Source organism: Zootoca vivipara, chromosome 2 (genome assembly GCF_965207765.1).
Source record: "Zootoca vivipara chromosome 2, rZooViv2.hap1.1, whole genome shotgun sequence".
Taxonomy (NCBI): domain Eukaryota; kingdom Metazoa; phylum Chordata; class Lepidosauria; order Squamata; family Lacertidae; genus Zootoca; species Zootoca vivipara.
Window position 1 is genome coordinate 39,974,641 of NC_142584.1, and position 14,457 is coordinate 39,989,097.

At 45.2% G+C, this 14,457-nt stretch overlaps 2 protein-coding genes across 3 annotated transcripts in view; both read left to right on the forward strand.

Annotated features, from left to right (window-relative positions):
- The first annotated feature begins 287 nt into the window (after positions 1 to 287).
- Positions 288 to 4,760, forward strand: DNAJB1 (DnaJ heat shock protein family (Hsp40) member B1). Its single transcript, XM_035104811.3, has 3 exons — positions 288 to 577; positions 2,438 to 3,009; positions 3,682 to 4,760. The coding sequence occupies exons 1-3, from the start codon at positions 367 to 369 to the stop codon at positions 3,910 to 3,912; spliced, it is 1,014 nt and encodes a 337-aa protein (XP_034960702.1). The 5' UTR covers positions 288 to 366; the 3' UTR covers positions 3,913 to 4,760.
- A 5,663-nt stretch (positions 4,761 to 10,423) lies between these two features.
- The window catches only part of GIPC1 (GIPC PDZ domain containing family member 1), a 30,196-nt gene continuing 26,162 nt past the window's right edge, over positions 10,424 to 14,457 (forward strand). The window contains exon 1 of one of the 2 annotated variants that reach the window (XM_060271765.2): positions 10,424 to 10,590. The gene's annotated coding sequence lies outside the window, so the exon portion shown is untranslated. Of the gene's footprint in view, positions 10,881 to 14,457 lie in introns of both variants that reach the window. The other variant, XM_035104814.3, reaches the window with a different exon arrangement.

Genomic DNA, 14,457 nt, shown 5'->3' on the forward strand with positions numbered 1-14,457 from the left:
ATCCAGAACTCTGGAGAATGAGAACCGTTGGTGTTGCAGAGAATGCTCTTCACCTCCGCAATTAAGGCCGGGGGCCGGGCGGGGGGGGGGGCGAGATCTCGGCAACCGTTGCTTTCCCCACCATGTGTGACGCAAACCCCGTTGCCATTGGTGGAGCGTAAGTGGCTGTAGGCCGCGATTGGCGAGGGCAGAAGGGGTGGGCGGGTTTGGGGCGGAGAACGTTGTGGTAAGCTCTGGAAGATTCCTCCGCCCGCCATATAAATAGTGAGGGGGAAGCGGCTGCCGCCGAGCTATAGCCAGGACAGCCGTGCGAGGAGAAAGCTAATTGAGCCAGTGATTGAGAGCGAGGGCATTCGGTGACTGGCGATGGGGAAGGACTATTACCGGATCTTGGGCCTGACCCGCGGGGCGAGTGAGGACGACATTAAGAAGGCGTATCGCAAGCAGGCGCTGCGCTATCACCCGGACAAGAACAAGGACCCGGGAGCCGAGGAGCGGTTCAAAGAGATCGCCGAGGCGTACGACGTGCTGAGCGACCCGAAGAAGCGCGAGATCTTCGACAAGTTCGGCGAGGAGGGTGCGTGTTTGGGGGGGTGGTGGAGGGAGAGGATGCTTGGGAGGAAAGGGTAGAAGCGGAGCTCTTGGGACCGGAGCTAACTCGGTCCCCCTGCACGTTCACACAGCTCCGAAGTCCCGCAGTGAGATCGTAGCCGTTTGCTCTAGACAGGGGTTCCCGAGTGTCTTATGTATTGTATATACCACCTCTTAGCTGTTGTCTGTTATTCTTTTATATGCGGGAAGAGAATGGGCGAGGATGTGGAGGGGATCTGCTTCTAGTGTAAAGGACGGGATGCAAAATAAGCCCCGCTTTTCGAGGTGTCATGGAGTCAGGATTAACGCAAACCTGACAGTTTTTCAAATGGAAAGTTGACTTTGAAACCGTGTGGTATATAGTGCGTACAAAAAAAGCACAGGGTGGTCGAGCCAGCGTCCTCGAATGGGACCAGATAATTAGAATTTTTTTTGCACTTACGTAAGCTAAGCATTTTTTCCTCTCGCAGAAGTTGCTTTGATATCGAGAGTAGAGTCAAATAGTGTCATTCCCCCCACCCCACCCCGGTCGTAACTTTCCTCCTCTCCCTCCTGCCCCACCCTTGAGCGATAACATCTTCTAAAAATCTCTGCTTTATAACTGATGATCAACTCTGCTATTTAGTGCTGTTGGGAAGCATTTCCCTTTGGAGTGGCTTTTGGAAAGACTGTTCAGCAACTAATCTACTAGAACTGGTTTTCTAAGATAGGTGAAGGGAGGGGAAAGTAGGTGAGAAGAAAGAACAAGTTATTTTACTCTGTCGTCCTGGAAACTAGCCAGATGAGTTGCCATCTTTGAATTGTTCATATAGTATTAAGGTCACTCCTTAAAAATCCACCATTACCTTTCAGGTTCTTCCTGTTTGAGAAACCTACTTTGAAATAAAGTTGAAATCATTTAGGCAGGGAAGAAAGTGAAAAAATAACTTGATGTAGGATTTATCTCTATTGTTTTTCTGAGGACCTCTCAGTTTTTCAATAATAAACTTGCTACAAGTACGTTCATGCTTTCCAGCAACTTAGTATGCTATGTTTGAATTGTTGTTGTTTTTTAGAAGAAACTAAACACAATACTGTTACTTTTGTGATATATTAAGGCATGTAGCACATAAGACTAAAGTATTTAAATATAGTTACAAATATATTTGGTTTGTGTAATTATTCTGGTGTTCTATTGCCTACATTCATAGTAAAATGCTTAGCATTTTCCTGTAACATTGTTGGTAACATGTATTGACTGGATAAATTGGGCTGCATGACAGGCTGTCTAGGATAGGTGGAGCCTTTGCTACAAAAAGGTCTTCTAGTACTTGCTAGAAGATTCTAGCATATTCTTCATGCTAACCTGTTCTTTACCATGTTAGTTTTGATTTGTAGATCTGTTCCCAATAATATTTATTAATGTCATGTTAAAGGGCTATTTGTTTATGCAGGCTAAGGTGAAATGCATCCTAAATGGTGCTGTGTTTGTGTAGCAGCATGGATTCAGTTATTTATAATCTCTACAAAATGTGAAGGTTAGCCAGTGTAGGGCCTTCTAGATATTGTTGGATTGCAGTACACATCAGCCCCAACCAGCATGACCAACGTTGAGAGGTGATGGGAGTTATAACATGGTGAAGGACACGGCGTTAGCTACTCCTGAATGGTAGGGTTCTCAACACACTGCACTTGAGGAAAATGGAGAAAAAGAAGGCTGCAACAGTTCTGATAAAAACTTTACTTGGCATTTCTTTGCTAGCACATGCTTGGCCTTTTGATACAGGACTTCCTTAGAAGTGTTTGATTAAATTCCAGTGGTAATTGCTGAAAGAGGTTAATTTGTTTGTCCTTGTATGTATTTCAGGACTAAAGGGAGGTGGTCCCAGCAGCAGCGGCGGAGTAGGTGGTCCCAATGGCACTTCATTCACTTACACCTTTCATGGAGATCCTCATGCCATGTTTGCAGAATTCTTTGGTGGGAGGAATCCTTTTGATACCTTTTTTGTCCAGAGGAATGGCGATGAAGACATGGATGTTGATGACCCCTTCACAAGCTTTCAGAACTTTGGTAACATTGGCTTTTCCCGTGGTCGTGGGGGCCCTGAACATATACGCAAGAAACAAGACCCACCCATTACTCATGAGTTGAGAGTATCATTGGAGGAGATTTACTCTGGATGCACCAAGAAAATGAAAATTTCTCATAAACGTCTCGGTCCAGATGGGAAAAGCGCACGCAATGAAGATAAGATTCTAACAATTGAAGTCAAACGTGGCTGGAAAGAAGGAACAAAGATTACATTCCCCAAAGAAGGAGACCAGACACCAAACAACATTCCAGCTGATATTGTATTTGTTTTAAAAGACAAGCCACATAATATTTTTAGAAGAGATGGGTCTGATATTGTATATCCAGCCAAAATCAGCCTCCGTGAGGTAAGTGGAAATTCCTGACTTGTTGCTGATTAATGAAGTGAGGAACAAAGGGTTGGATTCACTTAACATGCCCAGTCAGCAGAAGTCCTATGCAGGGATTTCTATTTGTACAGTGGGGCTTGCCTCTGAAATTGGCTCGGGGGGGGGGGCATTCAGAGAACCGCAGAGCTTTGTGGGGAGGAAGTGAGGGGGCAGTCATTCCATCAGGCAAGCTGTAATTCTTGCACAGATGGATTGTTCATGATAGCACAACATTTGAACTCCATCTGAAGTTTCTAAATTACTAGATTTTGAAATGGGTAAAAATTGAGAATGTTCCAATCTATTTCCTACTCACCACTACACATGATTATAGTATGAGTTGTTATATTATGGGCAAGCTATTAAGAGTATACTTCATCAGAGCCTCATGGGGAGCGCACTGAGGAAGCAGCTCATGATATGGTAGCAGCAGCATGATTTCAGGCACAGTGAAATGTTATGGGATGCTGATTGTAGGCCTATATGTAGCTTCAATGTTTAGCTCAAGAGTTGTCAGCATTTCCTCCCGTCTTCGTGAACTCTAGTCAGTTGTCATAGGCCCACTAAAAATACTTGGGTTCAATGAGAATTACAAGAGGGAACTATTTACAGAAAATGGCATTATCTTCTCTGGCTTGTTTTTGTGTTTAGGCTCTATGTGGCTGCACTGTGAACACACCAACTCTAGATGGTAGGAACATACCAATGGTATTCAAGGATATCATTAAACCTGGAATGAAGCGAAGAATTCCTGGAGAAGGTCTTCCATTCCCCAAGAATCCAAGCCAACGAGGGGATCTTATTATTGAGTTTGATATAAGATTCCCAGACAGAATTCCACAGTCTTCAAAAAGCGTCCTAGAACAAATCTTGCCAATATAATAAGACAGGCAGAACTGGACTGCTGTGCCTCCAAAGCAGAGCAATTGGAACTGGAATCAGGATTTCAGAGTCACTTTTGGCAGTGGGTAGGGAAGTTAACTTCATGTTGCTAAAAGATTTTCGGGAAATCCATTCTTGCAAGATGAACATTGCACTTCTCAGTGACTTTTGGCCCAGGTTGTCATTGCTCAAAACATTTATAGCAATGCTCAGTTACCCAAGAGAAGGAATTGGCAGAACATCTTTTAATTGAACATGGAAGACGACAACCAATCATAATTCATGCCTTCACTTAGTTGGCTAACCCTACTTGGGGCATGTCACATAGGTCCTCCCATTGGAAGGAGGAGATTACAATCTAAACTGGACTTCAGAAGTAAACACCTCCAATCTCTTGTTTTTGCTGTACTGTGTCTTATTGCATTCTGCACTATCTCATTCCCAGGGGGTACCTTTAATGTTCAGTTTTCTAACTTGCTTGTTGCTCTTAAGGGTGCCCTTACTAAGCCATTCTAAAATGGTGCCATGTGTTGAAGCTCCCGGAAGGCAAGGCATCCTGAAACTTGGTCATAAATTGCTGTTTTCCAGAAGGTAAATTGGTGGAGTATGGCCTCCCCTGTTAAGCAAGCAGGATGCTGCCTTATAACTTCTTGACAGCATGTAAGAAGTTTACAGGTTTTTCAGTAAAATCTTTGTCTTCTTGCCATACACTGTTTACCGTATATGTCGGACTTGATCCTGGTTGATTGATTGGACTGGCAGAAAAGATGTAAAATGTTCAGTTGAAGACATTCTTTAATAAACAAGTATTTCAATAGGTGATAACTATTGAAGCTGAAAAGAGTAAAGCATTAGTCATTTTTCTTAAAGGTATTGTTTCTTGTGAAGGAACATGTATAGCCTCCTGTAAACATTTTTAAAAAAATTATAACTAGTGCAAACAAACCTAGATGTGAGTGTTTATTGGTTCATGCTCATTGAAGTAAGAAACTTGTCATACTGAGCTTCTTTCTTCAGTGTTCTGGGTTTGAAAAATACCAAATTAACATTAAATGGCTTACAGTTTACTGGCTTAAAACTAAAATGGAATGCATTCCAAGATATGAAGAAATGCTCTTTAGCTACAACACAAATCCACAGCTTCTGCTCGATCCTTGTCACTAAATTCTCTGAACAGGCATTCCACTGTGCTATCTGATCCTAAAGAGGGATTATATGGAAGGAAAATAACTGATTACTGCAAGCAAAGCTACCCATTTCTTCTAGAAATGCAACCTGTTTAATTTCCTCAGCAAGATTGCTTCTTCATTCCTCTGCGTGATCACTACTAGTCTAATGAATAGCAATTGTAAACCGAAGGGCTTCTGTGCCTTGCCATATGGTCTTTACATGTTCACTAAAAAATCTCACTGTACATCAGAAGTTCTGTACGGTACCCACTATGTGTCTGATAGACATGAATTCCAAATAATGGGTCATATACTTTATCTCAAACTAAAATTATCTGTCTCGTACATAATGATGTGTATGTGCCTAAAATAGCTTGTGAACACTTTGTTTCTTAATAAGCAAATGTAAATGTTTCTACAGGAAAAAGCTAGAGAATTCATCTTCAGGTGGTGGGTTGGCATCTTATGGACATGCACCAGCAGCATTTCCATCATACGAGTATAAGATAAAAAGGGGGGCAGGTTTGAAAGAGGAGGGCAAATGTTGTCCCTATTTTCAAAAAGGGGAAAAGAGAGGACCCAAACAATTACTGCCCAGTCAGCCTGACATCAATACCAGGAAAGATTCTAGAGCAGATCATTAAGCAAACGGTCTGTGAGCACCTAGAAATAAACTCTGATCACTAAAGGTCAGCATGGGTTTCTGAAAAATAAGTCATGTCAGACTAATCTGATCTCATTTTTTGACAGAATTACAAGCCTAGTAGTCGATGAAGGAAACGCTGTGGATGTAGCCTATCTTGATTTCAGCAAGGCCTTTGACAAGGTGCCCCATGATATTCTTGTAAATAAGCTGGTAAAATGCGGGCTAGACAAAGCTACCATTCAGTGGATTTGTAACTGGCTGGCTGACTGAACCCAAAGGGTGCTCATCAATGGCTCCTGCTCATCCTGGAGAGTAGTGACTAGTGGGGTGCCACAAGGTTATGTCTTGGGCCCAGTCTTATTCAACATCTTTATCAATGACTTGGATGATGGGCTTGAGGGCATCCTGAGCAAGTTTGCAGACGACACCAAATTGGGAGGGGTGGCTAATACCCCAGAGGACAGGATCACACTTCAAAATGACCTTAACAGATTAGACAATTGGGCCAAAGCAAACAAGATGAATTTTAACAAGGAGAAATGTAAAGTACTACACTTGGGCAAAAAAAAAAAATGAAAGGCACAAATACAGGATGGGAGACATCTGGCTTGAGAGCAGTACATGTGAAAAGGATTTAGGAGTCTTGGTAGACCACAAACTTGACATGAGTCAACAGTGTGATGCAGCAACTAAAAAAGCCAATGCAATTCTGGGCTGCATCAATAGGAGTATATAGCATCTAGATCAAGGGAAGTAATAGTACCACTGTATTCTGCTCTGGTCAGACCTCGCCTGGAGTACTGTGTCCAGTTCTGGGCACCACAGTTCAAGGAGGATACTGACAAGCTGGAATGTGTCCAGAAGAGGGCAACCAAAATGGTCAAAGGCCTGGAAACGGTGCCTTATGGGGAACGGCTTAGGGAGCTGGGTATGTTTAGCCTGGAGAAGAGAAGGTTAAGGGGTGATATGATAGCCATGTTCAAATAGATAAAAGGATGTCATATAGAGAAGGGAGAAAGGTTTTCTGCTGCTCCAGAGAAGCGGACATGGACTACAAGAAAGAAGATTCCACCTAAACATTAGGAAGAACTTACTGACAGTAAGAGCTGTTCAGCAGTGGAATTTGCTAACAAGGAGTGTGGTGGAGTCTCCTTCTTTGGAGGTCTTTAAGCAGAGGCTTGACAAGCATATGTCAATAATGCTTTGATCGTGTTTCCTGCTTGGCAGGGGGTTGGACTGAATGGCCCTTGTGGTCTCTTCCAACTCTATGATTCTATGATGACCTAAGCTTGGATCTTCCTTTATTGTAAATACCAGCAGAAAACTGAGTGAAATTTACATGGGTGGCACTGTGGTCTAAACCACATAGCCTAGAGCTTGCCGATTGGAAGGTCGGTGGTTCGAATCCTCATGACGGGGTGAGCTCCTGTTGTTCGGTCCCAGCTCCTGCCAACCCAGCAGTTCGAAAGCATGTCAAAGTGCAAGTAGATAAATAGGTACCGCTCCAGCAGGAAGGTAAACGGCGTTCCCGTGTGCTGCTCTGGTTTCTCCAGAAGCGGTTTAGTCGTGCTGACCACATGGCCCGGAAAAACTGTGGACAAATGCTGACTCCCTCGGCCAGTAAAGTAAGATGAGCGCTGCAACTCCAGAGTCGTCTGTGACTGGACTTAACTGTCAGGTGTCCTTTACCTTTTACCTTTACCTTAATACGTGTGTGGTCTAAGGAGGTGTATCTGCATTCTGGTCAAGTATTGGTACTATATGCATGTAGTCCAATAGGATTCCTGCAAGAAGTTCAACAAGAAGATGAAGAGGTTGTTCAACACAATTTTAAGGTATCTTAAAATTGCCTTCATTTTGATGTTTTCTCCTTCTTCCTCTCCATACAATGGATATATTGGCAACAACTCTACCCTTAATACACTACTGTTTATGGCCCTGCTTCCTACATTCTGTCAATTCACACAGATTTTTTTTCTAGTGACGATTTAGGCCACAGGGAGTAAAGGCTAAGAGCGAAAGCCCTGAAAACAAACCCTCCAGAGTATTGACTGCCAACTCGTATATGCTATTGCACCAGCCTCATCCAAATAATTATTCTTACTGTAAACTGTGCTTAAATTTTAAGGTTTTGTTCTGCATTCTAAGAGATCTCTTCATTTGCTTAAACCAGTGGTGTCCAAACTTTTTTCAAAGAGGGCTGACCAAAGTTGTTGTCCTTTTTTATGATTGAAGTTGAGTTTTTTTTTTAGGATTTTACCCAAGAAATAAACTGCCACAGGGGCTGGATTGAAGTGAGTGGCGAGCCGGATGAGGCCTCCGAAACAGACTTTGGACATGCCTGGCTTAAAGTATTTAGCTCCCTGTTCCCAAAAGTCTATGTGTGCAGCAGGAAGAGGAGGGTAGATAAGTAGGAGCTGGATCACATTTCTGAATTCTTTCCTATGTGAAGAATTCTCAGTTCTCTACAAGTTGAAAACTAGCATAACAGAGAGCAACAAGCTGTGCTAGTTTTTAGCTTGCTGAATATTTTATATGGGGGCAGGAAGCACATTCCAAAATGTGATCTGACAGCTGAAGCGATAGTCTGCTGCATGTGTGAGCCATATGAGCTTGAGCCAGCAAGTTCCAAGAGATTAATTTTAGGAAGCTCAACCAGATAGCAGCCAAGAAGAGTGACGGGGGGGGGTTGATGCTACACATGCAGAATATGGAGGTAAAGTGAACTCTTATCAGTTCAGATGGTAGGTCACGAATCACATTTTTTTCTATCTGAAGAAAAGCAGTACAAGTAGAGCACAGGCTTGAGTTGAACTTCTTTCCCTGGTATGTTAATTCTTGGTGCCTAGCTCATACGTGGCTCTCCAGATGTTGGCGTTCCACTCCATTGGTCCCAAACAGCACAGACAAATGGGAGGGATGATGGGAGCTACAGTCCAACACTATCTGCAGAGCCACAAGTTCTCAATTCCTGGCCTAGGCTGTTAATAAGCTGTGGTATGGCCAGGGCTGGGCTTGTCCATGCAGACAGGTTGCCGCCTCAGGTGGTAGAACCCAAGCGATGCCTCTGCATCAGAGAAGCGGCTGTGGCGGTTTCTGGGTTTTAGAAAGATGTTATTTGAACCTGGAAGTTGCAGCTGCACAACCCCAGAAAGCGAGGCTTCAGTGGGGGTGGGCAGTGCATGAAGCATGTGCAGGGTGGCAAAACGGGACAGGCCACACCTGGGTATGTCACAGAATAATGGCTGGGTAGCTGACAGCCAAACCTATCTGGTACAAATGTTAGGAGTCTACAGGAGTGGAGAAGATAACTACTGTATGGATGCCACCTTTGGAGGAAGAGCAGGATAATCAGGGCTAGCCCAATACATTTTGCTACCTGAAATAAACCAGCAAAACCCTTCCTTAATTTCAATGTGCACAGCACCACTGAACATGCACAGAACTGGGATTAAATCAGCATCATCCCCCCCCCAAGCATAATGAAGACTACTATTCCGACTGTCGTCTTATATAACCAAAGATAGCCCCACCCTGCAAATTCAAAGTACTAATGCAGAGCCCAGGGCCGGCCCAAGGCATTTTGACACCTGAGATGAACCACAAAATGGTGTGTCCCTGCTAGGGAAGATGAGGAACAAAGGCAGGAGGAGAGGACCAGCAGTGCCTCCTATTCACAGAGAGGCTGGATCTGCTGCCCCTGTGGATCCTGCCACCAGAGACAGTTGCCTCACCTTGACTTGTGGGTAGGCTAGCCCTGGAAGAGTCACAGCTGTATATTATATGCAGTCCTTTTTTCTAAAAAAAAAAAAGTTTAGGGATACTCTGTTTCCTACTCCTATTGAAATACTGCCGTCAATGAGGCCAAACGTAGATTCACAAAATGTTTAGGGGTATGCGTACCCGTGTCCCCCCCCCCGGAAAAAACACTGATATGACACAGGATATTATTATATGACCTATGCATTTGCGTGTGCTTTGCTGAGCTTCCCTGCTGCCTCGCTTTGCCTAATGGTAGGGCTGGCGCTCGGGATACTTAAATGGGCCTACTTCAAGGCAAGCAGCCGCCCCAACCTATGATAATTCTGTCGCGCCCAATTGATTTCAATGGCATTTTAATCCAGATTTCGAAATCACCGAGAACTGGGAGATTCTCTTCGACGCAGTGAAGGAAAATGTGTGTGTGATGTGCGTCGTGGGGAGCGGATGTTGACACCCCGTTTCTGAAAGTGGGCAAGACGGCCTCCCACGGTCACTCTGAGTATGACATGTTGGTCCTCTCCCCCCAGCCTTGGACGCCACCGCTGCCCTCCAAGAACCACCTCTCCTACGGCCTAAGGTGGAGGCTGGAAGGAGAGGCTTTTGCGGGACGAGGAGCAGGGCTGGTTTCGCGTGAAGGAAAAGCGCAGTTATCCGGCTTTATATGTTTCGATCCCCTCGAATTCACAACAGGTTCCGGGGCGAGGCCGAAGTGGTAAACTCCAGTCCGCCCCCTAACCTAACCTAGAGAAAAGGCATGATCGCAATAGCGTCCCTTCCCACCCCGGCGCTCGGCTGCTAAGCGCCAGGCACCGACAGGCCTCCCCCTCCCTCCAACCGGGACAGCCAATTCGCCTCCGGCTCAAGCCGCGCCCGCCCGCCCGCCTTCCCATTGGTTCCAAGCGCGCTGTAGTGACAGAATTGACCACTAGAAGGCAATGAGAACACGGACGCCAGCCGGACGCATTTTTCCGGGAGGGGAGGGGGAAGAGGAGAGGTCACTCGGGCGGGTTCAGGGCAGCGGGCAGTTGTAAGAAGCGATATCCCCAAAGCCCTTCCTAGATGGTTACTACGGTATCCACCTCTCCCCCCACTTCGAGGATGGTATGTTCCATCCGCTCTGCGTTTCTGCTCCGCAACCCCATCCCACCCCTTCCATTGCACCTCGAAGCTGAGGGTGGCGGCGGCGGTTGTGTGGAACTTGATACGAAGGACCCGGAATGTTCTCCTTGCTTTGGGAGGGCAACCTGTGATTAGCCAAGGAAGGAGGCGAAGCGCGCTCCAATTGGCTAGTAGGCGCGGCTTCTGAGTCCCGCCTCCTGCTGAGGGACAGGCCTGGCTGCGCGGGGTTGTAGTTTGGCTGAGGGACGGGCCCGGCGAGGAAAGGGACGCTGGTAAGGAGGAGGAGGAGAAGGAGAAGGGAATGGACGTGCCTTGCCTAAGGAGAGGGGCTCCGGGGGGAGGAGTGTAGGCTGCGCTGCGAGGGAAGGGAGCTCTGGAGTGTGTGTGTGTGTGTGGGAGAAGTGGGGGCGGCTCCTAAGAGGAAGCGAGATTCAGGGGTGAGGGGGAACCCAGGAGTCCTGGCATCCAGCGCTCTTTCCCCAACCCCCACCCGGCGGGAGGGAGCTTCCTGCCCGTTTGCAGATGCAAAATGCCCCGCCGGGGTTGCCTGGATACAAAACACGTAGGGAAAGTAGTGCCGTTGCCCCGAGACAGCCTGCTCTTGAGGGGAGTTGCCAGCTGGAGCGGCAGCCCGGACTCCTGGGTTCTCTGAATGGAGCCCCTGGGTGTGTTGTGACTTGAATTTCAGGGTTGTTTTTCCCCCTGCACATGCTGAGAGTTTCTCTTCCCTCACCCTCTGCTCCCCCTTCCATTAGTAAAAGGGGGTAGGCGGTTAAATAAACGTCCATGCAGGTCCGCTCTGTACTATTAAGTTAGGTGAGGCGTTTTTTAACTATCCTGCTACGTTCAGAGAATATAAAATAAGATGGTTTAACAAGTGCCTGATAAAGACCCACCTGTTTCAAAGTGTGCCGAGTTCCATGGTTCCTGCTGTTCTTGATGCCAAGTGGGCTTAGGAGAGTGTTTGGGTCAGTGTCTCTGTGTTATCAATGATGAGAGGATTGAGTTTCACTACCGAAACTGACTTTTCTGTTTTCCTTTTATTGTAGTGTAGGAATTGAGGGAAACTTGGTAGCAACACCCAAATGCCTAGTAGCAAAGGAAACTGGCTTTCCTGTTCATTTAACATCTCTCCAGTGAGGTCAGCACCCCTGCTTTCTCAGGAGACTTGAGAAGCTAAAAAAAAATCCAGTTTTGTCAGATATTTCTCCTAAATTGTGTACTTTATGCCATTCTCCTGCATTTGGGCTTCCATCTTTCCTAACTGAAGGCTCTTTTGCTGAATTTAGAAGGTGTTCCTCTATGATTGGCTCAGTGGTATAAGGTGTTGGACTTTTGTTCTTCTTTTATTGCTATAGGTAATCTGTTGAGGGTGTTAACGTTTGAGGAAGTTGGAGAAAAAAGATTTGTGTTCTGTAACCTAGGTGCTATTCAACAACTGGCCAAACTGGCAAGTGCTTCCATTTTACTCTTCAGAGGCATTCAAAGGCTTCTTATCTAGGTCAAAAGGGACGCACACTGTCTGTTCCATTACCGTCCCTTACCATTTTAACAAGGTCGGGGTGGATAGGTGCTTGGCAAGCATAACCTGTCACCAAAGTTGTGCGAAATCTAACAATACAGCACCATACACATTTATTCCCTCCTGTGGCCACCATATTCTGTTCCCCTCCTACTGACCATTTAAGCCTAATCACTGATTCTCCTTTGGCTTTCTACATTTTGCAAAACGCTCCAAATTATTTGAAATCTTAAATCTTGCAGGTAGAATAATGATGAAAAAGGAGTAAATGTGGGTGAATGTGCATAATATGTTCCAATAGCAGGATACTGGTGAGTTTCTATAATGCATTCAGTATACAGTATATTTGTGTTACTGATGAGATATGAATTGGCCTATTCATGCAGATGTGTATAATGTAGCCCACCCTTTTCCTCAGCCCTGCCAGTTCACACTCTCTTCCCCACCTGAGGTTGGGGACCTTCCTTCACTTACTGCCAAGAGGTCACTGGTCACTGGTTCCTGAAGCAGGAAACTGCGCCCACTGTAGGGTGAGGTGCCATTTGTTTTCTTCTCTAGCTGAACCCAGGGAGCAGAAGCAGGGAGGAACCCTGTTGATTCTGACCATCTTTCCTTTCCAAAAACAGTATTCATTCGAAGAGTAAAACAAAATTGCTGAAAGGTCTCCCCACCCACCTCTGTGTTGATGTTGGTGAAGTAACACTGTTGCTCACATGCTTTCCTGCTGTGGGATCTAGCAACTGTCTGGTATAATGTACTTATAGTATTAGAAAAAGTAGGCTAGCTAGGCTCTAGCTCTGCTGATAAGGATTCAGTGGTAATTGTGGATCACAAATTGATTGTGGTCTGTTGCAAGAATAGCAAAGGATTTTCTGCGATGCACAAAGTATTCTATCCAAGTCATTTGAAATAATACTGTGCCTTCATTTTGATCCTGTTAACATGCAGGAGTAATAGTAAGCACAACCCTCTCCCACCTGTCCTTTGCTACTTTCTTCCTGTTATCTCCCTTCATCTTTGTCCTCCCAGTCTTACATAGTAAGCCATCTGGGCAGGAGTGGCTTTTATACGTGAGGTCACATATTGTCTCACACAGACAATAAAAAAGGTTAAATAGTAGTGATGGTAATAACAGCTGGTGAGGCTGCTGGTAATGGGATGCACTTCAAAGGGAAATACTTCTTCTGCAATCCTAACATGGGAGACAGTCCTCTTGGACTCAAGGGGATACCGATGATGATGATGATGATGATGATGATACGGTAACAGGTGGAAGTCAACCAGTAGTGTTTCTAACAGCAGGAAACGAAGGCTTTGTTAAAAATTTAGAAAGCAAATCCTTAGCTGTAAGAGCAGCGGAGATAGGAGGCTATCTCTTCACTGGAGAGTTATAGGAGGTTTGGCAAGCCTCCTCTTGATTGTTTAGGCCTAGGTGAAGTAATTCTATCTTAATACAGAGGCATTACCACAAAAATTCATTTGAGACCTTCAGTTATTCAAGGCTTAGCATTTTAACGCCTATCCTAGTCAGCTACAGTATGGAATGTCAACAAAACTTGAGTAGGATTTATGGAGCGGATCTCTGAAGTTATTTGGCCCTCCCCAAAACTATACATTGGGCTTCAAATTTGGAAATCCTTAGGATGCTTCACACTAGTTTAAGTTTAGATGTGTTAGTATTTCAAAATGATTTCTTTTATAGGTAAATATTATAGCTTTAGGGCTTTCAGCCTTTTGCCTTCTGCATTTCTGCTATGATGGGGCCTTGTCAGCACTTTGTCTCCAGTATGTCTGCTGTCTAGACAAATTAAAATTCAGCACCTGTCAGGAGTCTTGTTTAGAGCTAATTCCATGACCTGTAAATGGCCATAATATTGGTGGGTTCACGCTCTGGAGTGTGTGATTATATTTTTCATAATAGCTTCAAATGGGAATATTGTGAAATCAGGAAGACTGGGGAGGCCCACGTTCAAATCAACGTTGACCTGTGAAGCTTACTGGGTCAGCGTGGGCAAATCATCATCTCACAGCCTGAAAATGGGTGCTGAGAATAAAAGAGGGAGGGAGGAGGACCAGGGCTTTTTTTCAGGAGGAACTCACAGAAACTCAGTTCTGGCACCTCTCAGGTGGGTTCTGGGCTGGCACCTCTCAGGTGGGTGCCATTGCCATTCTAAGAGAATGAGGGAGGTTTTCATGGTGAATTCCAGCACCCCTTTTCTAGAAAAATAGCACAGAGGACCATGTTTATCTCAGTGAGCCCCTTGAGGAAAGATGGGATATGAATGTAATATTGAAATAGGGATAAGATCTTGGTCTCTGGCAGAGTT

What these genes read in the sequence shown, in the direction of transcription:
- DNAJB1 (XM_035104811.3), top strand. Translation starts at nt 367, where the DNA reads ATGGGGAAGGACTATTACCGGATCTTGGGCCTGACCCGCGGGGCGAGT. An exon ending in CGACAAGTTCGGCGAGGAGG is followed by an intron (nt 578 to 2,437) that starts GTGCGTGTTTGG and finishes TATGTATTTCAG; the next exon opens with GACTAAAGGGAGGTGGTCCC. An exon ending in CCAAAATCAGCCTCCGTGAG is followed by an intron (nt 3,010 to 3,681) that starts GTAAGTGGAAAT and finishes TTTTGTGTTTAG; the next exon opens with GCTCTATGTGGCTGCACTGT.